Below are 25,488 nucleotides of genomic sequence, written 5' to 3' on the forward strand. Positions count from 1 at the left end.
TCCCAATTCGGAGCGATGGAGGCCAACAGCAGCAGGGAGATCGAAGCCAGGAATTATTTGGAAAAACATCGGATTATGGAGTTGCTGACCTATCTCACCAGCGCCCTCCTCTTTTTCCGGCCGGGTAAGTGTCTTGCCTACCACTCGGCTTTCTGTCCCATACCGAGCAGTCCCCGGAAATTCCCGGTGTAGCCATCCCTTCCCGCCCGCGTCCCGGGGGGCCAGCTTCCTTCCCGGCTACCACTCCCAGCCCCTCCGCATACACTCTCCTGCCTCTCGGCTACTCGAGCCCTTCTGCTGCTAGTTAACGCTGTGGCCTTCAAATTAAGCAAGACTTATTGAACGGCCTCTTTGTGCCTGCCACTAGCTGAGTGTGGCGGGAGTCTCGCCGGTGGAGGGCTCTCGCCGGTGGGAGAGAGGCCCCGAGGTCCGGTAGCCTGCCTCCTGGCTCCACCCCTTACTACTTTGTGATAGTGGGCAACAGCCAGAACTTCGGTCTCCTCTTCTGGAAAATGGCGATTATAATAATACCGATCTCATGGCAACGTGGGGAAGATTAAACAAATAATGTATAAATCATCCTTATGCCTGGTAAGCAACAGATGTTTCCAGTGTTATCCCTGCCCTCAAAGAGTCTGTAAGCTGGTAAAAACAACTGATAGGGTAAAAGGAAGGATATTCTTGAGGAGATAGATTTTCCTGACATGTTTTCTATGTCTGATTCCCTTACAAAGTTTGGATCATTTCATAATTTTTGTGTGGTCTGTAAATGTAAAAGTTATGTTAAGGTGAAAGTGACTCGATGTGCTTCTCCCCAGGGTGCAGAATTGTAATTTACTAGCCTCATATGGAGTGTCCAAAATGCCCAAATTGTCCATTTGCCTCTGGGTAAGGAAATATAAAAACCAAATATTCCAATTTTGCCAAAAGCCTCCCAACTAATATGATCCTATATAAGGCGATCAGGTTCTCTCTAGTTGTTTTAAAATGATAAACCAGCAAAAACTCTGCAACAATTAAAAATAAATAGAAAATCAAAAAAACAAAGTACAAAGGAATGCACTTTTTTAATGCACTGGGAAAAAGTTGCTATCAAACTAATTTTTAAAAACCTAGTTTTTGAAAAAGTGACTAATTACCATCTCTTGCTGGTCTCTGGTACTGTGGTGGTGAAAATAGTCTTTTGCTGTTAGATGCAGACATATATGTAAATGTGTGTGTGTGTCAAAACTTCAGAAGTAGCAGAAGTAAAGCCAATGAATCACCAAAGTAGTAATCAGTAAAGTTTATTTTGCACACACCAAAAAGATAGTTTGAAAGCCAGGAGCACTCAAACCAAAACACGGAATGAGGCTCAGGGGTATATTGTTAAAAAGCGGCTTATATGGTGAGAAGATAGTGACTGTTTATTCTTCACAGTAATTGGTTATAATATTATCATCATCTTAAATGATAGGGAATTGGTTACTTCATATCAACCTTGGGAAACAGTTTAAATTTTGCTTATTTACAGAGGCAGAAGCAAGAAATGACCCAGGTCAAGTTAGTCTTGCAAAATAAGCTAAATTAAGCTTTGCTTGTGTAACTTAACTGGTTTTGTCTGCCCAGGGAATTTTTCAAGGCTGGTTTCCATTTGGTCTTGATTTTAACAATACCCCCTGCCCCCTCCGTGGGCGGAGAGTATGAGCAACCAGTATAGCATTATTCCTGGTTACCACTGTTGATGTAGTCAGGCTGAAGAATCGCATATACACTGTTTGCATTAGTTGAGTCCTTAGGCAGGAGAGCCGTGTAGTCACTATCTTAATTCTTTATATGGTTATTGTTGATTTTGTCCAGTTGTGTGATCCTGATGAATGCCATTTGGCATGCGAGTGGCTGGAGACAGGCGTTTAAAACCCTCGAGAGTGTACAACACACTAGAAAGGTTAATATGATAACTATAAGGAAAATAATAACCAAGGATTGAAAAATGGTCCAGAGCAGAGATTCCCAGGACCCAAGATTTAACCAGAGATTCCCAGGACCTAAGATTTAACCAGCAGTTTTTAAGTTTTACCTTTCTAAGTGAACCGACAATTTTTTTGGATTAATGTGCCATTAGGTTTCAGTTTTTAAAGGTTATTTACATAGGCACAACCTGGTGTGTTAGCAATCACACATCCTCATGATTCCTCAAGACAGAATGAAGGGAGGATGTTGTATTTTAGGAGACCGCGCTGCAGGTGAGCTTCCAACTAAATGAGGTGTCTGTGTGCTGTGAGCAATCAGGTAATTTAACAAGAGGCATTTCTAGGGAAACAAAAAACAAAGGCTAATAGTTTGAGCAAATTATAAATTCAGTTTCTGAGTTTGGAGAGCAGCCATTTGAGAAAATGTGTAGATTTGAGTTTGAAGCATCTCCAGATGGTGGAATGAGGATGGCATTGACAGTCTAATGGATTTTCCTGGCTTGCAGTTTGAATGTGTCTGGCGAGCTTCTGAGTGGCCATGTAAAAACAAGCATGCAGATTGCCTGCTCGTGAGCTGTTGTGATTTCTCTGAGGTTTATGTCAAGTTGTCCAGCTTTAATTTGTATGGCTTTGGGAAAAGGGCAGTTGAGTTTCATAGTGATTTGGAGTCAAAAGAGTGGGAGAAAATTGGAAATATTACTTTGGAGAGTTCTAGTCAAATACTGGGAAGAAACTAGAAGAATTCAGGATCCAGTTCAGTTTACAAGTAGAAAACAAAACCTCAAAGAGGGTTAGCAGTACTAAAATCTGATATCTACAAACCTGTATTACTAAAACATAATTTTTCTTTCTATAATCATCCCGACTGTTACAAAGGATAACCAGTAAGAGAAATTTGTTTGCAAATTAAGTCTAGTTTCAATAAACTTGATCTAATTATTTGCGTAAGTGCATTAAGAACAGTGATTGTATCGACTGCTTTTTTTTCTATTTCAAATGCTTGAACCACACATTTTTATTTCAGATTGAACCAGGAAATATATGAGTTTAGTTTTATTTTTTGAATTTTGTTTTTTTATACAGCAGGTTCTTATTAGTCATCAATTTTATACACATCAGTGTATACATGTCAAGCCCAATCTCCCAATTCATCACACCACCACCACCACCACCCCGCTGCTTTCCCCCCTTGGTGTCCATACGTTTGTTCTCTACCTCTGTGTCTCAATTCCTGCCCTGCAAACTGGTTCATCTGTACCATTTTTCTAGGTTCCACATATATGCGTTAATATACGAAATTTGTTTTTCTCTTTCTGACTTACTTCACTCTGTATGACAGACTCTAGGTCCATCCACGTCTCAACAAATGACCCAATTTTGTTCCCTTTTATGGCTGAGGAATATTCCATTGTATATATGTACCACATCTTCTTTATCCATTCGTCTGTATCGATGGGCATTTAGGTTGCTTCCATGACCTAGCTATTGTAAATAGTGCTGCAATGGACACTGGGGTGCATGTGTCTTTCTGAATTATGGTTTTCTCTGGGTATATGCCCAGTAGTGGGATTGCTGGATCATATGGTAATTCTATTTTTATTTTTTTAAGGAACCTCCATAGTGGCTGTATCAATTTACATTCCCACCGACAGTGCAAGAGGGTTCCCTTTTCTCCACACTCTCTCCAGCATTTGTTGCTTGTAGATTTTCTGATGATGCCCATTTTAATTGGTGTGAGGTGATACCTCCTTGTACTTTTGATTTACATTTCTCTAATAATTAGTGATGTTGAGCAGCTTTTCATGTGCTTCTTGGCCATCTGTATGTCTTCTTTGGAGAAATCTCTATTTAGGTCTTCTGCCCATTTTTGGATTGGGTTGTTTGTTTTTTTAATATTGAGCTGCATGAGCTGTTTATATATTTTGGAGATTAATCCTTTGTCCATTGATTCGTTTGCAAATATTTTCTCCCATTCTGAGGGTTGTCTTTGTCTTTTCGTCTTGTTTATAGTTTCCTTTGCCATACAAAAGCTTTTAAGTTTCATTAGGTCCCATTTGTTTATTTTTGTTTTTATTTCCATTACGCTAGGAGGTGGGTCATGCAGGCTTCCCTGGTGGCACAGTGGTTGAGAGTCCCCCTGCCAATGCAGGGGACACGGGTTCGTGCCCTGGTCCGGGAAGATCCCACATGCCGCGGAGCGGCTGGGCCCGTGAGCCATGGCCACTGAACCTGCGCGTCCGGAGCCTGTGCTCTGCAACGGGAGAGGCCACAACAGTGAGAGGCCCGCGTACCACCAAAAAATTTAAAAAAGATTTTGCTGTGATTTATGTCAAAGGGTGTTCTTCCTATGTTTTCCTCTAAGAGTTTAATGGTGTCTGGCCTTACATTTAGGTCTTGAATCCATTTTGAGTTTATTTTTGTGTATGGTGTTAGGGAGTGTTCTAATTTCATTCTTTTACATGTAGCTGTCCAGTTTTCCCAGCACCACTTATTGAAGAGACTGTCATTTCTCCATTGTATATCCTTGCTTCCTTTGTCATAGGTTAGTTGACCATAGGTGCATGGGTTTATCTCTGGGCTTTCTATCTTGTTCCCCTGATCTATGTTTCTGTTTTTGTGCCAGTACCATATTGTCTTGATTACTGTAGCTTTGTAGTATAGTCTGAAGTCAGGAAGTCTGATTCCTCCAGCTCCATTGTTTTCCCTCAAGACTGCTTTGGCTATTCGGGGTCTTTTGTATATCCATACAAATTTTAAGATTGTTTTGCTCTAGTTCTGTAAAAAAAATGCCATTGGTAACTTGATAGGGATTGCATTGAATCTGTAGATTGCTTTGGGTAGTAGAGTCATTTTCACAATATTGATTCTTCCAATCCAAGAACATGGTATATCTCTCCATCTGTTGGTATGATCTTTAATTTCTTTCATCAGTGTCTTATAGTTTTCTGCATACAGGTCTTTTGTCTCCCTAGGTAGGTTTATTCCTAGGTATTTTATTCTTTTTGTTGCAGTGGTAAATGGGAGTGTTTCCTTAATTTCTCTTTCAGATTTTTCATCATTAGTGTATAGGAATGCAAGAGAATTCTGTGCATTAATTTTGTATCCTGCAACTTTACCACATTCATTGATTAGTTCTAGTAGGTTCCTGGTGGCATCTTTACGATTCTCTATGTATAGTATCATGTCATCTGCAAACAGTGACAGTTTTACTTCTTCTTTTCCAATTTGTATTCCTTTTATTTCTTTTTCTTCTCTGATTGCCGTGGCTAGGACTTCCAAAACTATGTTGAATAATAGTGGTGAGAGGGGACATTCTTGTCTTGTTCCTGATCTTGGAGGAAATGCTTTCAGGTTTTCACCATTGAGAATGATGTTTGCTGTGGGTTTGTCATATATGGCCTTTATTATGTTGAGGTAGATTCCCTCTATGCCCACTTTCTGGAGAGTTTTTATCATAAATAGGTGTTGAATTTTGTCAAAAGCTTGTTCTGCATCTATTGAGATGATCATATGGTTTTTATTCTTCAGTTTGTTAATATGGTGTATCACATTGATTGATTTGCGTATATTGAAGAATCCTTGCATCCCTGGGATAAATTCCACTTGACCATGGTGTATGATCTTTTTAATGTGTTGTTGGATTCTGTTTGCTAGTATTTTGTTGAGGATTTTTGCATCTATGTTCATCAGTGATATTGGTCTGTAATTTTCTTTTTTTGTATATCTTTGTCTGGTTTTGGTATCAGGGTGATGGTGGCCTCATAGAATGAGTTTGGGAGTGTTCCCTCCTCCGCAATTTTTTGGAAGATTTTTGAGAAGGATGGGTGTTAGCTCTTCTCTAAATGTTTGATAGAATTCACCTGTGAAGCCATCTGGTCCTGGGCTTTTGTTTGTTGGAAGATTTTTAATCACAGTTTCAATTTCATTACTTGTGATTGGTCTGTTCATATTTTCTATTTCTTCCTGGTCCAGTCTTGGAAGGTTATACCTTTCTAAGAATTTGTCCACTTCTTCCAGGTTGTCCATTTTATTGACATAGAGTTGCTTGTAGTAGTCTCTTAGGATGCTTTGTATCTCTGCGGTGTCTGTTGTAACTTCTCCTTTTTCATATCTAATTTTATTGATTTGAGTCCTCTCCCTGTTTTTCTTGATGAGTCTGGCTAATCAATTTTGTTTATCTTCTCAAAGGACCAGCTTTTAGTTTTATTGATCTTTGCTATTGTTTTCTTTGTTTCTATTTTATTTATTTCTGCTCTGATCTTTATGATTTCTTTCCTTCTGCCAACTTTGGGTTTTGTTTGTTCTTCTTTTTCTGGTTCCTTTAGCTGTAAGGTTAGATTGTTTATTTGAGATTTTTCTTGTTTCTTCAGGTGGTAGGTGTCTATAGCTATAAACTTCTCTCTTAGAACTGCTTTTGTTGCATCCCATACGTTTTGGATCGTCGTGTTTTCATTGTCATTTGTCTTAGGTATTTTTTGATTTCCTCTTTGATTTCTTCAGTGATCTCTTGGTTATTTAGTAACATGTTGTTTAGCCTCCATGTGTTTGTGTTTTTTACGTTTTTTTCCCTGTAATTCATTTCTAATCTCATAGCGTTGTGGTCAGAAGAGATGCTTGATATGATTTCAGTTTTCTTAAATTTACTGAGGCTTGATTTGTGACCCACGATGTGATCTATCCTGGAGAACGTTCCATGCGCACTTGAGAAGAAAGTGTAATCTGCTGTTTTGGGATGGAATGTCCTATAAATATCAATTAAATCTATCTGGTCTACTGTGTCATTTAAAGCTTCTGTTTCCTTATTTATGTTCAGTTTGGATGATCTGTCCATTGGTGTAAGTGAGGTGTTAAAGTCCCCCACTATTACTGTGTTACTGTCAATTTCCTCTTTTAGAGCTGTTAGCAGTTGCCTTATGTATTGAGGTGCTCCTGTGTTGGGTGCATATATATTTATAATTGTTATCTCTTCTTCTTGGACTGATCCCTTGACCATTATGTAGTGTCCTTCCTTGTCTCTTGTAACATTCTTTATTTTAAAGTCTATTTAATCTGATATGAGTATTGCTACTCCAGCTTTCTTTTCATTTCCATTTGCGTGGACTATCTTTTTCCATCCCCTCACTTTCAGTCTGTATGTGTCCCTAGGTCTGAAGTGAATCTCATGTAGACAGCATATATATGGGTCTTGTTTTTGTATCCATTCAGCGAGCCTGTGTCTTTTGGTTGGAGCATTTAATCCATTCATGTTTAAGGTAATTATCAATATGTATGTTGCTATGGCCATTTTCGTAATTGTTTTGGGTTTGTTTTTGTAGGTCCTTTTCTTCTCTTGTGTTTCCCACTTAGAGAAATTTCTTTAGCATTTGCTGTAGAGCTGGTTTGGTGGTGGTGAATTCTCTTAGCTTTTGACTTCTCCATCGAATCTGAATGAGATCCTTGCCGGGTAGAGTAATCTTGGTTGTAGGTTCTTCTGTTGCATCACTTTAAGTATATCATGCCACTCCCTTATGGCTTGTAGAGTTTCTGCTGAGAAATCAGCGTTAACCTTATGGGAGTTCCCTTGTATGTTATTTGTCGTTTTTCCCTTGCTGCTTTCAATAATTTTTCTTTGTCTTTAGTTTTTGCCAATTTGATTACTATGTGTCTCGGTGTGTTTCTGCTTGGGTTTATCCTGTATGCAACTGTCTGTGCTTCCTGGACTTGGGTGGCTATTTCCTTTCCCATATTATATTGTTTATTTGAGATTTTTCTTGTTTCTTGAGGTAGACTTGTATAGCTATAAACTTCCCTCTTAGAACTGCTTTTGCTGCATCCCATACGTTTTGGATCGTCGTTTTTTCATTGTCATTTGTCTTAGGTATTTTTTGATTTCCTCAAAAAATACCTTCCCATGTTAGGGAAGTTTTCGACTCTAATCTCTTCAAGTATTTTCTCAGGTCCTTTCTCTCTCTCTTCTCCTTCTGGGACCCGTATAATGCAAATGTTGTTGTGTTTAATGTTGTCCCAGAGGTCTCAGGCTGTCTTCATTTTTTTTCATTCTTTTTTCTTTTTTCTGTTCCGCAGTAGTGAATTCCACCATTCTGTCTTCCAGGTCACTTATCCGTTCTTCTGCCTCAGTTATTCTGCTGTTGATTCCTTGTAGTGTAGTTTTCATTTCAGTTATTGTATTGTTCATCTCTGTTTGTTTGTTTTTTAATTCTTCTAGGTCTTTGTTAAACATTTCTTGCATATTCTTGATCTTTGCCTCCATTCTTTTTCCAAGGTCCTGGATCATCTTCACTATCATTAATATGAATTCTTTTCCTGGAAAGTTGCCTATCTCCACTTCATTTAGTTGTTTTTCTGGCGTTTTATCTTGTTCCTTCATCTGGTACATAGCCCTCTGCCTTTTTGTCTTTTCTGTCTTTCTGTGAATGTGGTTTTTGTTCCACAGGCTGCAGGATTGTCATTCTTCTTACTTCTGCTGTCTGCCCTCTGGTAGATGAGGTTATCTAAGAGGCTTGTATGGACTCTTTTAAATCTGCTTTGCTGGTGCTTTTTATAAGGAATCTCAGATTAGACTTTTAAAGTCTCTTTAGGCTAAGAAGCCAAGCCAAGAACTTGTCCATTGTTTCCATTGTGCAAATATGTATATTGTCATGAAAAATAAGAGTATTTAGTAAGAGTTTCAAAATTCTGGAGGAATCAGGTAGGGAGAAAAAGATTAATGTTTCAACCTTTGTTGCAAATATATACTTCACCAAATTGCAATAAGTTATAGATAGCTTAAAAGAGAGGAGAAAAGAGGCCTCTTTAAATCTGGAAAACAAAACATTAAAGAACCAGCAATGTTTTAAATTAAATCATAAAAATTAAAATCATCATCAGTTCATTCAGTCTTACATAATTAATTCTTATTTTGCTTGATCTTGGTAGGCAGCTTTTTTTTTTTTTTTTTTTTTGCGGTACACGGGCCTCTCACCGCTATGGCCTCTCCCACTGCGGAGCAGGCATAGCCGCTCTGCGGCACGTGGGATCCTCCCAGACCAGGGCACGAACCCATGTCCACTGCGTCGGCAGGCGGACTCTAAACCACTGCGCCACCAGGGAAGCCTGGTAGGCAGCTTTATGAATCAGTTTTCCACTAGAGTTCTAGAAATTCTTACCCAGTTCAATAATATGATTTTATAATTATCAGAAACCTTTACTTTTCAGAGTCTTTTCCATGAATCTTCTTGGAGATTAAGCACTTTTTAGGAACATTTTTGTGAAAGCATAACAGTAAAACAATAACTATCTGTGAGTGGCAAAGGACCTAAAAATAGTCACGGTTAAAGATCTGGTAAGGGCTTCCCTGGTGGCGCAGTGGTTGAGAGTCCACCTGCCGATGCAGGGGACACGGGTTCGTGCCCCGGTCTGGGAAGATCCCACATGCTGCAGAGTGGCTGGGCCCGTGAGTCATGGCCGCTGAGCCTGTGCGTCCGGAGCCTATGCTCCGCAACGGGAGAGGCCACAACAGTGAGAGGCCCGCGTATCACAAAAAAAAAAAAAAAAAAAAAGATCTGATAAGTGTTCACATACACACACCAAAAATGATGCAATTGACAAGGAAATTTGGTTACTTTTATGATATATAATGTTTTAAGATAATAGCTGCAATTATGACTGATAACATTATGCCAGGATATAGATTTTTAAGAATTTCATATAATTTCTGAATTACTTATTTTAATGATATGTATCTCTTATAAATATCACCTAAGAAGGTTAAATATTGCTTTTTATTTGACGATGTTTCCCATGCAGTCTAATATATCAAATAAGCCTAGGTAAATTAATATTTCTCTTTTAGCTTCATTCAGAATTTGATTTGGGAAGTTTGTTTAAAATGTCAAAACACTGAAAATATGTGATCAAATAGAATCACAGGTCACTGTGAAACAATACTCAGATATCCATTCAACCAAAGTGACAAAAGATTTCAAAGGCAAATACAGAAAGTTATATAGTTGTAAAAAACCAAACAAACAAAAATTAGCTCTTTTAATTCGATGAGTCAGGTTTTTTTTTCTACATAGTCAAAGACCTGATAATGACAACATGAAGCACAGTAAATTATTTTCATAAGACGTACATCTTATTTTAATTTTTGGCTGCATTGGGTCTTCATTGCTGCTTACAGGCTTTCTCTAGTTGCGGCGAGCGGGGGCTACTCTTCATTGTGGTGCATGGGCTTCTCATCGCAGTGGCTTCTCTTGTTGCGGAGCACAGGCTCTAGGCCTGTGGGCTTCAGTAGTTGTGGCACACAGGCTCAGTAGTTGTGGCTCGCGGGGTCTAGAGCACAGGCTCAGTAGTTGTGGTGCACGGGCTTAGTTGCTCCACCACACGTGGTATCTTCCCAGACCAGGGCTCAAACCCATGTCCCCTGCATTGGCAGGCGGATTCTTAACAACTGCGCCACCAGGAAAGCCCAGGGCGTACATTTTTGTTTCCTAGGCAGATTACATTAAAGGTAAAGAAAAACCTTTGTTCACCATTTCTTTTTTTAAAGATTTTATTTATTATTTATTTATTTTTGTCTGCGACGGGTCTTAGTTGTGGCACGTGGGATCTTCGTTGTGGCGCATGGGCTTCTCTCTAGTTGTGGCACGTGGGTTTTTTTCTCTCTAGTTGTGGCACGCAGGCTCCAGAGCCTGTGAAATTGTGAAATTGTGAAGAAGGAAAAGAAATTCATTTGAGTTTTGCTGATGTGGTTCAGACTGCAAATGTTACAGCCACAGTGCATAAGTGCTTAGTTAAGATGGAAAAGGCATTAAATTTGTACAGTAAGATATTTTGAGACCACGTTCATATAACTTTTATTATGGTAAATCATTATAATTGATTTTATTATTAGTTGTTAATTTCTTACTATGCCTAATTTATAAATTAAACTTTATCATGTGGTTTCAGGCATTACAGAGGGTATTGGAATGTATTCTCCATGGATAAGGGGGAGCTACTGTATATCCATTTCTTTTTTTTTTTAAGTAGCTTTTCTTTTATTTATTTACTTATTTTTTAAAAGGTTTTTTTTTGTTTGTTTTTGTTTGGCTGTGTTGGGTCTTTGTTGCAGCACGCTGGCTTTCTCTAGTTGTGGTGAGCAGGGGCTACTGTTGGCTGCGGTGCATGGGCTTCTCATTGCGGTGGCTTCTCTTGTTGCGGAGCACAGGCTCTAGGCATGCGGGCTTCAGTAGCTGTGGCACGCGGGCTCAGTAATTGTGGCTCATGGGCTCTATAGCATGGGCTCTAGAGCACAGGCTCAGTAGCTGTGGCTTACGGGCTTAGTTGCTCATGGCATGTGGGATCTTCCTGGACCAGGGCTCGAACCCATGTCCCCTACATTGGCAGGCGGATTCTTAACCACTGCACCACCAGGGAAGTCCCTGTATATCAATTTCTAATATGTTCCATATTACTCACTATTGTATGATTGATGCTCAGGAAGAAACACTATCTTTATCTTGGGTCTTTGCAAAGCTCCTGGCATTATGATATGTATCTCAGTTTGAAAACGTTGGAATTGTAAGGGAGTTATGGAAAATAAGACTACACAGCGTGGTTGGGCTATTACTGTTGTGAGAAAACGTCCACAATCCCACATCCTTGATCCCTAAATTCTAGAAGCTCTGAAACCCAACAGATTTTCATAACTCATTTAGCAGCCAAATTTGACATAATCTGAAGTCATTTGGTAGGAAAATCTGGCCTTTTCTAGGGTATATTGGGAAATATAGCCCCTGGCTGGGCAGCCCTTCCCAGTGGTAATTCTATGCTGTGGAAGGAGGGAGTATTTATTTTTAGGGGATGACTTTAAAGAAATCAGAAGTTTTTTTAAGGAGGCAGTTGTAGTCACCCAGGTGAGAACTACTGCTGTGGCAGTGGTGGGGATCAGATGACTGAGAGCTACTGAGGAGAAAGACTCTGGAAAGATTGTCATGACTGACTAGGTTTGGGTGTCGCAGGTGCTTCCCATGTTTGAGTTAGTTGAGTGTGGTAGAATCTCGGAGCTGTGGAAGCACACTGACTGGGTTCATACTGGCTGTGTGGCCTTGAGCAAGTGACTGTTGTGAGGAGAAAATCAAGTAAGCCAAAGAAAATGTTTATCATAGTACGAGGCACATAGTAAGGGCTCAATAAATACTTGCTATTAGTATTACAACTTAGAACTTGAAGTTTGTCTGCCTTGAAGAACTGATGGTCATTATCAGCTGACATTTATGTAACTTCAGTGGTTAGTGCCATTTGGCTCTTCCCTTCATGTTTAAAAAAATTTATATCTTTATATACTTACGTTGTAAGCATTTTCAAAACATTTTTAGAAGCAGGTGGAGTATAAATTATAGATTCCAAATATAGACATTATAGCACCTCATGTAGTCTGAAGGATATACAGCAACAAATCTTCATCAAAGTAACATACCAAGTTCCATTAGCATTATTTACATATTCTAGCCTTAAAAAGAAATGTAGTGAGTTGAAATCAAACTTGGACATTTTTCTCCTTCTAATTTTGTTATACAGTTCAGAAAGAAATGACAGAAGACTACATACATGATGTGATTGCCTTAGTAACCTATCTGCTATAATGTATTAAAAGTTGCACAAAAAGGCACTGTATTAGATTAAAAGTCTGCCTACTTCTAGTTTCAACACATAAATTCCAAGGAGTGAAATACACGGAGGAGAAACCTATATGATTAAGAGAGACTTAAAAACATAACCTATCACAATGTGTGGACTCTGTTTGATTACTGATTTTTAAAGAGTGTTTACAATTTATGACATTTGTGAGACAACTGGAAATTTGAATAATGCCTGGCTATTTGAGAATATTAAGAATTTTGTTAGATGTGTAAATTGTATCACGATAACAGTATTGTGGTAACATAAAAAAGAAAAAGGAGTCCCCTCTTCAACAAATGGTGTTGGGAAGACTGAATAACCACATGCAGAAAAAGAAAACTGGACCCCTGTCTAACACCATTCACAAAAATTAACTCGAAATGCATTAAAGACTTAAACATAAGACCTGCTACTGTGAAATTCCTAGAAGAAAACACAGGGAAGAAGCTCCTTGACATTGGTCTTGTCAGTGATTTTTGGATATGACCCCAAAAGCACAAACAACAGAAGCAAATATCAACAAGTGAGACTAAATTAAACTTTAAAACTTCTGCACAGCAAAAGAAACAATCAGCAAAATGAAAAGGCAGTCTATGGAATGGTAAAGAAATATTTGCAAATCATATATATGATAAAGGGCTAATATCCAAAATAAATGAAGAACCCATATAACTCAATGACAAAAAACCAATTTGATTAAAAATGGGCAGAGGAACTAAATAGATATTTTTCCTAAGAAGACATCCAAATGGCAACATGTACATGAAAAGATGCTCTATATCACAAATCATCAGGGGAATGAAAATTAAAACCACAATGGGATATCAAGTTACACCTGTTAGAACAGCTGTTATGGGTGGACCTTGAGGACATTGTGATAAGTGAAATAAGTCAAAGAGAGAAAGACAAATACTGTGTGATATCACTTACATGTGGAATCTAAAAAAGCCAAACTCCTAAAAACAGAGTAGAATGGTGGTTACCAGAGGCTGGGGGATGCGGGATAGGAGAGATGTTGCTTAAGGATACAAACTTGCAACTAGTAGATAACTAAGTCCTGGAGATCTAATGCACAGCATAGTGATTACAGAGAACAATGCTGTATTGTAAACATCAAACTTGCTAAGAGACTAGATCTTAATTATTCCCACTGCAAAAAAGCCATGATCATTATGTGATGTGATGGAACTATTAGCTAGCACTGCAGTGGCAATCATACTGCAGTATAAAGGTACCAAACCAACACATTGCACACCTTAAACTTACACAATTTTATGTCAGTTATAGCTCAACAAAAAAGAGAAAAGGGGGTCCTTATCTTTTAGAGATGCACACTGAAACATTCAGTAATGAAATGTGATTGCTGTGATTTACTTCAGAATAATACAGGAAGAGGGGACCTAGGTAGGATCATGGTGAAATAAGACCAGCCACAAAACTGAACAGTTGAAGTTGGTGATGAGTTCATTATACTTTTCTGTCTACTTTTATTATATGTATGAAATTCTCAGTGACAGTTTTTAAAAGACTTTTAAAATACACACACACACACACACACACACACACACACACACACACACTCCTACTAAATCCTAGGATTGAAGTACAGTGATGGAGCAGTGGAACATTCATCATCTAAGCCATACCATTTTTACTTCTTTTGGCTTCTTTTATTACCATAACTAACCTGCATTATTTCTGAAAAGTGGATTGATCTTGATTTTTCATTTTTCACATTGTTTAGATGAAAGCCTGTTTATCCATATCCAAAATACTGCCCTTATGTTAGGAATTAACATTTATGCTTCCTAATTGGAGGACTGTATTAATCTAAATGTTTGTTTTTTAAAATCTATTTTTTCCTTCTTTTAGCTGGCCTTTTCTCCTGCATCATGTTTTCCATTTTGAGGGTTTTCAACTTTGTCCATAAATTAAGAGTCACCTGAGGAGCTTTTTTGAAAAATGCGTAGATCCAATCTCTGGACATTTTTATTCAGTCATCCAGAGTAGAGCACTTTTGTATATAATTATTTAATTGTTTATTGTCTTGCCTTTCCTGTAAGCAAGGCCTATATTCCCAGTGCCTTGTACAGTACTTCAAATATAGGTATTTAATAATTGTTACATGACTGTTTCCATTTGTGACATATTTTAATTTCATATCAGAAAGAATTGGAACTATTCTTTTACAGAAAAACCAAGAGAGTATTTAATATCTATATTGGAACAGCTGAGAACTGCCAAAGTATCAGGCGTGGCTTTCCCTTTCTTTATGGATAACTCTAACATTGCAGCCATGTTTCAGATGCTGGACTCCTCGAATAAAGGATCCATATCATTTATACAGTATAAAGAAGGTCAGTATCTTCTACAAATTGAGGTAATAATTTGTGGTCATTCTGTAAATTTCCCTAGCTGAAACTAATTCTCACTTTTTAAATTTTCCTTTCTTCTTATTCTCATAGCCCTAAAAACCCTGGGTCTGTGTACTGCAGATGAAGTTTTAAAAGATGATGGACATGGAATAACTTGTGAAAAATTCATGTATGAAGTGTAAGTTTATTTTTAAGTGACTAATATTTAAATAACGTGGCATGATTTTGAAGTACAATTAATACATTTTAAAACAAAGGTTCCTCCCTTCTGATAGAAACATTTCATTCCCCTGAAACGTTCAGCTGACTAGAAAGTGAGGACAGGCAGGGCTGACAGTACTCTGTAAGCCTGGGGGGAGGGGAGGGAGAGGATGCTGGGGTTAGGAGGATCCAGAGGCAGCTTCCTTCTTTTCTCAATGGGAAACCCCAGCAATTCTCAAAGAATGAGGTAGAGAAGCGCCGATCTGCTAGAAAAACTAACAGAAAAGCTTTAAGCTCAATATACTAGTTGGAAAATCTCTGTATATAGAGTAATAAAATTTCTCTCAAAATAATTCCTAAAAATGATTTCATAAATGTTTATCAATAGTACAGGCTGCGTGCCAGCCTGACAATTTCGGGTTTGAGGTATTACAGCATGAAAAGTACTAACTAAATGCTAAGTCAGAAAAAACAAACAAACAAAAAAAAAACCGAGGGAATAAAACTTGATAGTTCTGGAAGCCTCTAGCTAATCTAGTTCAGTTTGTTTAAAAGTTTTATTTAACATAATCCAAGGCCAAGGAGAAGTTAGAAGAAAAAAGAATGTTTAAGATTCTCATCTCATCATTAGTTACATAATTATTCAACAAAAAACGTTTCATTACATTACCTACCCCAGAGAATGATGGTAGCACAGTGCTGTAGCTGAAATGTTTCATCCACAAAGCAAAGGTTGCCCACTGTCACATGGAATGGAACTAGGAAGTATTCTGAATGGAAAGACATTTGTAGAAAATGAGAGCAATCCTATTTCAGTCACTATCTCATAATATGTTTTCTTACGGGAAATATAGTGAATTTCCAAACTAGATACAGGAACTTCAATTATAAACATTTTATTTTATTTTTTAACATCTTTACTGGAGTATAATTGGTTTACAATGGTGTGTTAGTTTCTGCTGTATAACAAAGTGAATCAGCTATACATATACATATATCCCCATATCTCCTCCCTCTTGCATCTCCCTCCCACCCCTCCAGGTGGTCACAAAGCACCAAGCTGATCTCCCTGTGCTATGCAGCTGCTTCCTACTAGCTATCTATTTTACATTTGGTCGTGTATATATGTCCATGCTACTCTCTCACTTTGTCCCAGTTTACCCTTCCCCCTCCCTTTGTCCTCAAGTCCAATCTCTACGTCTGAGTCTTTATTTCTGTCCTGTCCCTAGGTTCTTCAGAATCTTTTTTTTTTTCTTTAGAAAAACCGTATGTGTTAGCATACAGTATTTGTTTTTCTCTTTCTGACTTACTTCACTCTGTGTGACAGACGCTAGGTCCGTCCACCTGACTACAAATAATTCAATTTTGTTTCTTTTTATGGCTGAGTAATATTCCATTGTGTATATGTGCCACATCTGCTTTATCCATTCATCTATCGATGGACACTTAGATTGCTTCCATGTCCTGGCTATTGTAAATAGAGCTGCAATGAACATTGTGGTACATTTCTCTTTTTGAAGTATGGTTTTCTCAGGGTATATGCCCAGTAGTGGGATTGCTGGATTGTATGGTAGTTCTACTTTTAGTTTTTTAAGGCACCTCCATATTGTTCTTCATAGTGGCTGTATCAATTTACCTTCCCACCAACAGTGCAAGAGGGTTCCCTTTTCTCCACACCCTCTCCAGCATTTATTGTTTGTAGATTTTTTGATGATGGCCATTCTGACCGGTGTGAGGTGATACCTCATTGTAGTTTTTTTTTTTTTTTTTTTTTTTTGCGGTACGCGGGCCTCTCACTGTTGTGGGCTCTCCCGTTGCGGAGCACAGGCTCCGGACGCACAGGCTCAGCAGCCATGGCTAACGGACCCAGCCACTCCACGGCATGTGGGATCTTCCCGGACTGGGGCACGAACCTGTGTCCCCTGCATCGGCAGGTGGACTCTCAACCACTGCGCCACCAGGGAAGCCCCTCACTGTAGTTTTGATTTGCATTTCTCTAATGATTAGTGATGCTGAGCATCCTTTCATGTGTTTGTTGGCAATCTGTATATCTTCTTTGGAGAAATGTCTATTTAGGTCTTCTGCCCATTTTTGGATTGGGTTGTTTGTTTTTTTTGATATTGAGCTGCATGAGCTGCTTGTATACTTTGAAGATTTAATCCTTTGTCAGTTGCTTCATTTGCAAATATTTTCTCCCATTCTGAGGGTTGTCTTTTTGCCTTGTTTATGGTTTCCTTTGCTGTGTAAAAAGCTTTTAAGTTTCATTAGGTCCCATTTGTTTATTTTTGTTTTTATTTCCCTTTCTCTAGGAGGTGGGTCAAAAAGGATCTTGCTGTGATTTATGTCATAGAGTTAAACATACATTTTAAAGTGATTTTTAAAAGTTTATTTGTTATGTTAGATCATCTACAACAGTCTCCCTGAATTGGCAAAGAAAATTAAAAGTTGATTATAATTTATTATCTCTGCTCTTGTATTTTATTCAACAGACATATTCATCATTTATATTTGTAAATGGAGTTACTCTGAGTTTTCATGGCTTCTGAGGTTTTTGTTTTTGTTTTCTTAGGAACAAGAAGACTCAGGAAATATGGTCAGCATTTTAATAACACTGTAAGTCCAAGATAATAAATGATTCTACATAGTTTTTAGTTGTTCAGTTTCATTAATTCAGAACTTCATCATATAACTTGAAATCCAACTGGCTCTGGCTTTTTCTTTATTAAAAAAAACAAAAAACCCCAAAAGGAAAAAAGACACTTTATTTTCCAGTGTTAGGCCAGTTTGTCCTCAAATTAAGTAGAATCTCAACATCTTGTTGAGCCAGTTTATAAATTCCGACTTCATTTAATGCCGCTGTGGCAGGAGGTTGCCCTGAAGTTGACTGCAGGACATCTCTCAGAAGTAGGGCACAACCAGTGTTCAAATTCAAAACAATACAGGCTTCTTTTACACTGTTTAAAAAAAAAAAAAGCTGCAGGTAAATGAGATCTCCATTATCGATATCATCCCATATTACCCTGTAACAATTTCATTTTGAAAAACTAAACAACTACCCTCCACTGTTAGATCATATCATTTATAGTTTATAAAAACTATTTATAGATTAGCTATTTGGCTCTTTTAATGTGTTTTGACTGTATATGTACAGAGTTTATATTTCATTAGATTACTATAAGGTAATAGGATCATTGATTTCAGTACGTATCCATTACTTCCCAAAATGTGATACTTGGTAGTAACAGTCTATTAAATGTAGCTAAGACTTTAGGTACATTAGGATACAGGAAAAGAGAAAATTAAGGGACAAAATAAAAGCAGAAAGGTAGAATACTAAAAACAAAGCAGAAATAGATACCTTACTGAAATGAGCAAAAAAACTTTCATTTTATCTGTTTAAAAGGAATACTTTATAATCTCAAAAACCTAAATAATTTAAATTTTACATCAACAATTTCTAAAAATACTTGTAAGAATTCTCTTACATCCATTTATAATTATACTTAGAACCAAAATTAATATCAAATGTTTAAGAAAACAAATTTTCTTCAGGCCTGGCCTGTTATTCAGTACTAAATATATTTCAGATTTCTTCTATTTATTGAATATGGCAGAACTGCATTTGCTTTCATTTTCTATTTATTTCCCAGTAATAAGCACATAGTAGCATTACACCAAATATTAGAAAACAAAGCCCAACGTATCATTTGTATCCAGTTCTGCTCAAGTTTTTGGGGTCATGGGTCACATCTTGTATTACTGGTACATAATGAATACTTTAAACTGTTAACTGATGCAGTATATATTTAACATCACTGGAACCCTAAAGCTGTTCAAAAAACGAATCAGCTTCCTCTAACAATTTGATACATCAAAATTAATTGTTAAATATTGCACTTACTGTTTAAAATAATTTTCTGGCCTCTTGCAATAGTGGGAAAACAAAGGGAAAAGATTCCGAGTCATATCGAAGTGCAGCTGAGCTGCTCCTCCTTCATTGAAGTGATTGGCAAGAATTATCTGAAAAAAAGGACAATTCATAGAGCAGTTGCCTCTGTCATCACAGCCCAACATACAGTCTGCTCTTACTTACTTCTTGGTAGATGTATATGTCCAGCTTCTCTACAAGCATCTGCCAGAAGATTTTAAATAAGGAGAAGCAGAGCTGCTGCTCCAATTGCAGTAAACGGTCTCGTAAAGTAAGCAGTAAGGGGCAAGCCGAACTGGACAGGGACATCACTGCCTGCTCTGACTGCGATGGCAAGGACAACCACCTGGAAAAAAACAGAAACAGCACTGCCTGAAGCACATTAATTTTTATTATGAAATTTTTCATCTCTCTGTATTTTTAAAGATTTAACAAATCATTTTAAATGTGGGGAAGTGCACTGTCCTGGGGCATTTTGGTTAAGAAAAAATGTACAGCCCAACATTAAAAACTCTTTCAGAAAATAAATGTACTTACGTTTGTTTGCTTATTTATTTAATTTTATTTTTTGGCCACGCCACACAGCTTGTGGGATCTTAGTTCTCTGACCAGGGACTGAACCCAAGCCCTGGCAGTGAAAGTGCTTAGTCCTAACCACTGGGCCGTCAGGGAATTCCCTGTACCTATGTTTATATTGTAGTTCTCAATGAAATACTCTACTTAATGAGGATGATAAGTTTTTTAAATCCCCAATTTTAATATGACTTACTGATATAAGAGTTAAAATGTAAAACGCATTTACATTTAAGACATCAGCTAATTTTACACTCTAATTTTCAGCAAAACAACAGGGACTAATAACACTTCCAAACTGATAACAAGTCCTCTGTGTGACAGGACTGCTAGGACAGACATTGCCTGCGCTCAAGGAGCTCACCGTCTGGGAGGTAACAGATGTCACAGGAATCATGAGAGTGGACTAAACGATAGCACAGGCATGCACAGGTACTACAGCAGCACCTTGCTTTGTCAATGGGTGACAGGCTAGGCATTCGGCCCCATGCCAGACACCAGCTCGCTGGACTTACACATCTGAAGGTTAAGTTATGATCAGTTTATTCTGATTAAGAATGTCTGAATATATTTTAGAAACAGTTAAAAGTCTGGAGTGCAAAAGGCCAAGCTCTGTGCTATCTAGACACTTTGGAAATCTGACTGCATGTCACCTTTTAACTTCTATCAAACTGGAGTCGAGAGCTGACTTATAAGAAAGTACAGAGGACTTACCTTTCTTTTTTATACAATTTTGCAGCATCTTTAACTTCTCTAAAAACATGGTCTACTTGCCGGGTCAGCATGTCATGCTTTAAACGCTCTAACAGGTTAATCATGTCATCAAAGACAGAGCTCTCCATAGAGGCCAGTTGCCCCAGCTGCAATTTACTGAGAGTGTTATTCTCTGCAAAGACTTCCAGTGCTGCCTGTTGAAGTTGTAGAAAGAACTGAAAGCAAAAATATGTTAACATGTTTAAGATACCTTTCTTTTTTTAACAGCTTGAGATGTAACTCATGTACCGTACAATTCACCCATTTAAAGTATACAGTTTGGGGACTTCCCTGGTGGAGCAGTGGATGAGAATCCACCTGCCAACACAGGGGACACAGGTTCGAGCCCTGGTCAAGGAAGATCCCACATTACAACGGAGCAACGAAGCCCGTGCGCCACAACTACTGATCCTGAGCTCTAGAGCCCATGAGCCACAACTACTGAGCCCACATGCCACAATTACTGAAGCTGGCGTGCCTAGAGCTCATGCTCTGCAACAACAGAAGCAACCTCAATGAGAAGCCCCCACTCGCCACAACTAGAGAGAGCCCATGTGCAGCAGTGAAGACCCAACACAGCCATAAATAAATAAATAAATTAAAAAAAATAAAAGTATACAGTTCAGTGGATTTTAGTACATTCAGAGTTGTGCATCTGTCACCACAATTTTAGAACGCTTTCATTATCCCACAAAGAAATCTCACACTCTCTGCCATCATCCCCCAACCCCCTCCTAGTGGTTCCCCACCCCACCCCCACCTTGTTCCTGGGCAACCACGAATCTCCTTTCTGTCTCTAGACCTGCCTGTTCTGGACACTTCATATAAATGGATTCATACAACCTATGGTTCTTTGTGACTAGCTTCTTTCACTTAGTATAATGTTTTCAAGGTTCAACGATGTTGTAATATATATCAGTATTTCATTTCTTTTTATAGCCAAATGATATTCCATTATATTTACCCATTCATTAGTTGACGGACATTTGGGTTGTTTACACTTTTATGAATAATACTGCTGTGAACATTTGTGTACAGTTTCTGCACAAACATACGTTTTCATTTCTCTTGGATATATACCTAGGAGTAGAATTGCAGGATCCTATAGTAAATCTATGTTTAACCTTTTGAGGAACTGCCAGACTATTTCCACAGCAACTGTACCATTTTACATTCCCATCAGTGGTGAGTGAGGGTTCAGATTTCTCCACGTCATGCTAATAACTGTTACTGTGTCTTTTTTATTACAGCCATCCTAGTTTGTATGAAGTGGCATCCCATTGTGGTTTTGATTTGCATTCCCCTAACGGCTACCTTCTTTAAGTGCTCATGTTTTTCTAGACACAGATTGAGAGCTGTAGTAAACCTAGAAGATATGAGTTAAGAGAATTAAAATGTCATTTTTGTACAGTATTATTTTAGGTAGAATTAGTATTATTCTTTGTACCCTACAGGAAAACAACACTGTGGGTAATTAGCAAAATGTTAAAAACCTAAATGTCTATTAATAGGAGACTGGGCATGGCTACTAGGGATTGTTCAGGGATGACATGTGAGAGGCCATCTTGGCATTTCTGCTGAAGCTGGCAGGGAAGTGGCAGTGTCCTTCTGAGCCTGCTCATGGACCGTGGAAGCCTGGAGCCACCCGTGGTCATACTTACCAGAGCCGACCTACGAGTGAAGCCAGGAATGAACAACTTTAGAGCAGCCGTGCCTAATCCTTTGAGTTACACAAATTCCTCACCTCACGCCACCCCACTCCCCTACTTAGGCCAGCATGAATCTGGGTTTCTGTCACCTATGACTGAAACATTCCTAATTCTGAATGGCTGGGTTATGTCAGGCTTAGCACAGTCTGGCAATGGACAGACAGCTGTTAGTGGAGAATGTAAATGAATGGAAGGTGAACTCTACTTTTTTCTGTGTAATACAAGAGCTTACATGATTTTCATTTAGAGCATTCACAGGCTGAAGGACTGTGAATGTGATTAAATGATTTTTTAATTATTTTTGCCTGTGTTGGGTCTTCGTTGCTGTGTGCGGGCTTTCTCTAGTTGCGGTGAGCAGGGGCTACTCTTCATTGCGTGCGCGGGTTTCTCATAGTCGTGGCTTCTCTTGTTGTGGAGCATGGGCTCTAGGCGCACAGGCTTCAGTATTTGTGGCACGTGGGCTCAGTAGTTGTGGCTTGCGGGCTCTAGAGCTCAGGCTCAGTAGTTGTGGCATACAGGCTTAGTTGCTCCGCGGCATGTGGGATCTTCCAAGACCAGGGATTGAACCCGTGTCCCCTGCATTGGCAGGCAGATTTTTAACCACTGCGCCACCAGGGAAGCCGTAAATGATTTTTGATGTTAAACAGAATTTGTACCATAGTAACATACCAAACACAAAATTCATTCATGACTTGAAGAGTCAACTCTAAAATTTGGTTATTTCTCTCTTGACAGAAGGACCCAGTTAATTCAGTATCAGATTATAAATTTTCTAGGGCTAGGGATGATGGCCAATTCATCTTTGTTAACAGACTATGGCACTGAGTAAAGTAGTTAATGATGTTCCACAAATATTTCATTGAAGCTAACTAAACATGTGGTCCTGAATGAGTCTCTTATTAAAATCACTGGCATAAGAATCAAGAATGACAATTTGTTTCACGAAAAAGCTTAGCAGCAAATGGAGCGCTGTGGTGGAGTGAATGAATAAAAGCACTCACTAAAATTAGGAACGTGACACATAAAAGTACATAATGAGTGAATGTATTCTGATTAGGTGACTTTATAAAGATACTGCATTCATCATTACACTCCACTTATATTCATTTTATGAAATGATTATTTTCCTTGCTCAGCAGAATGATATGCACATGTATTTCAGTTAACATTTTTGTAGAAAAGGCTTTAAATAATTACAAAGTCCCAACCAAAGAGTCCAGATTAGAATAAACTATGATTGTGTTTATTAGATATTTATCTTGTTTGTATCTGTTATTAGTATATTTATTTTTGTTTCCTATTTTTTTTGGCTTATTACCCTGATAAAGACTTTTTCATTTTGTTTTTTCTTTCACAGTAAAGGAAAATATCTTCTATATAATGTGCTAGCAGTATATAATTTTTTATCATAAATTCATAATTTAAAATATATTCTTGTCATGTTTTCTAGACTTTCTAACTCAGGCATTGCATATTTTAAATGCCTGTGTGTGGCTATATTTCATTTCTGCTTTTATTTTTTGTTTTATTACATTAAGATTTGACAATGTATAGAAATTTTAATTTACCTTCGTTCATATTTGTGACTCAGCTGGACACACTCAAAAATTGTGTTTCCCTTAGTATACTGTGGACTTACCACCAATCTCCAGTTAATCAGTCTTTCTAATTATTTAACTCTAATTATTCAGTTCCCACTTTATCACATTTTAAAAGGGATGTTTGTAAGTTAAAATTATAGTTGTTTTATTTTCCTACTTTCATTTAATGACACAATTATACACATAATACTTATATTTATAATGTGTCTTCATATTCATTATGCTCAGTATAGTTTTTTCACCATTAAATGTATATTTTACTGTTTTATGGTCATCTTAATCCTGTGTTAATGCTTTCTGCCATGAAATGTACTTCATGGGCCTTGCTGGATTTTTGTATCCACACATATGATCTTAGAACAGTGATTCCTAACCTGAGGACACCCTGTCCAAGAAGGAGGATTTGGGGCTTCCCTGGTGGCGCAGTGGTTGAGAGTCCGACTGCCGATGCAGGGGACACGGGTTCGTGCCCCAGTCCGGGAAGATCCCACATGCCACAGAGCAGCTAGGCCCGTGAGCCATGGCCGCTGAGTCTGCGCGTCTGGAGCCTGTGCTCCGCAATGGGAGAGGGCACAACAGTGAGAGGCCCGCGTACTGCAAAAAAAAAAAAAAAAAGGAGGTCTTGGAGGCCCTCTGCAATCATTTTAATATCTAAAACAGCTAAAGGAATTTATTTATGTTAAGGCTATAAAGACTAATTAAGTTTCTTCACTTTTAGTTGGAAGTACATATTAGAAAATCTGGTTACCAAAAGCCGTGATCACCAATATATTCCTTGGATTAATAAAAAGAGTAAAACTAAAGTACTAGTTAATAATTATATTTAGGCAGATCAAATCTGCCAACACATGGACTCTGCATGGAGAAAGGAAGGATAAGTAAAATCCTTGGAGGTAAAAGGCCTTTCACAGTACTTGTTACTAAATCCAGGGTTTGATTTTTAGATTTATTTAAAATATACCTTCCAGGGTAAGAAATTAGTTAATTTTTTTGGATGTGATAACAGTATTTTTTTTTTAATATTTATTTATTTATTTATTTTGGCTACATCAGGTCTTAGTTGGGGCATGCGGGATCTTTCATTGCAGCACGTGGGCTCCTCTCTAGTTGTGGCGTGCGGGTTTTTTCTCTCTAGTTGCGGCGTGCGGGCTCTCTCATTGAGGCATGCAAGCTCAATAGTTGTGGCACGCGGGCTTTGTTGCCCCGCGGCATGCAGGATCTTAGTTCCCCGACCAAGGATTGAACCTGCGTCCCCTGCACTGGAAGGCGGATTCTTTGCCACTGGACAACCAGGGAAGTCCCCTGGTATTGTGTTTTTAAAAAAGGTGTTCTTATCTTTTAGAGATACATATGAAAATATTTACCATGAAATGTATCTGAGATCTACTTCAAAATAATCACACATGGGGGTAGAGCAAAGGTTTAAATGAAACACAGTTGGTAAAAGAAGCTGGGTGAGAACTTCCCTGGTAGTCCAGTCCACACTTCCAATGCAGGATGGGTGCGGGTTCAATCCCTGGTTGGGGAACTAAGATCCCATATGCCACGTGGCACAGCCAAATTTAAAAAAAAAAAAAAAAAAGCTGGGTGATAGGCACATGGGAGTTCGTTTTACCATTCTATTCACTCTTGAATATGTTTGAAAATAAACAAAATATTAAATAATTTTTTAATGTATGAAATACTTAGGTTAAAAAATGTTTCTATTTTTATGACTTCATAATTTATGTTTCGAAGGCACTAAAAAGGTAT

The 25,488-nt window shown here is 38.1% G+C and overlaps 2 protein-coding genes across 4 annotated transcripts in view; one reads left to right on the top strand and one right to left on the bottom strand.

Annotated features, from left to right (window-relative positions):
* Positions 1–19,321, top strand: EFCAB10 (EF-hand calcium binding domain 10). 3 transcript variants are annotated; one of them, XM_065883704.1, is made up of 4 exons: positions 1–124; positions 14,789–14,953; positions 15,062–15,149; positions 17,742–17,818. In XM_065883704.1, the coding sequence occupies exons 1-4, from the start codon at positions 16–18 to the stop codon at positions 17,776–17,778; spliced, it is 399 nt and encodes a 132-aa protein (XP_065739776.1). In that variant the 5' UTR covers positions 1–15; the 3' UTR covers positions 17,779–17,818. The 3 variants fall into 3 exon arrangements, with proteins under 3 accessions (XP_065739776.1, XP_065739775.1, XP_065739777.1); XM_065883703.1 differs by lacking the exon at positions 17,742–17,818 and adding an exon at positions 19,276–19,321 and having other exon boundaries at positions 16–124; XM_065883705.1 differs by lacking the exon at positions 14,789–14,953 and having other exon boundaries at positions 16–124.
* RINT1 (RAD50 interactor 1) overlaps positions 17,762–25,488 on the bottom strand; it is a 25,674-nt gene continuing 17,947 nt past the window's right edge. Inside the window, exons 12-15 of the mRNA XM_065883702.1 lie at positions 20,388–20,602; positions 19,266–19,446; positions 19,074–19,192; positions 17,762–18,126 (exon numbers count right to left, since the gene is read on the bottom strand). Coding sequence (XP_065739774.1) covers positions 17,934–18,126; positions 19,074–19,192; positions 19,266–19,446; positions 20,388–20,602 — 708 coding nt within the window. The 3' untranslated portion in view covers positions 17,762–17,933. The remainder of the gene's footprint in view (positions 18,127–19,073; positions 19,193–19,265; positions 19,447–20,387; positions 20,603–25,488) is intronic.

Source organism: Phocoena phocoena, chromosome 9, assembly GCF_963924675.1.
Source record: "Phocoena phocoena chromosome 9, mPhoPho1.1, whole genome shotgun sequence".
Classification (NCBI taxonomy): Eukaryota; Metazoa; Chordata; class Mammalia; order Artiodactyla; family Phocoenidae; genus Phocoena; species Phocoena phocoena.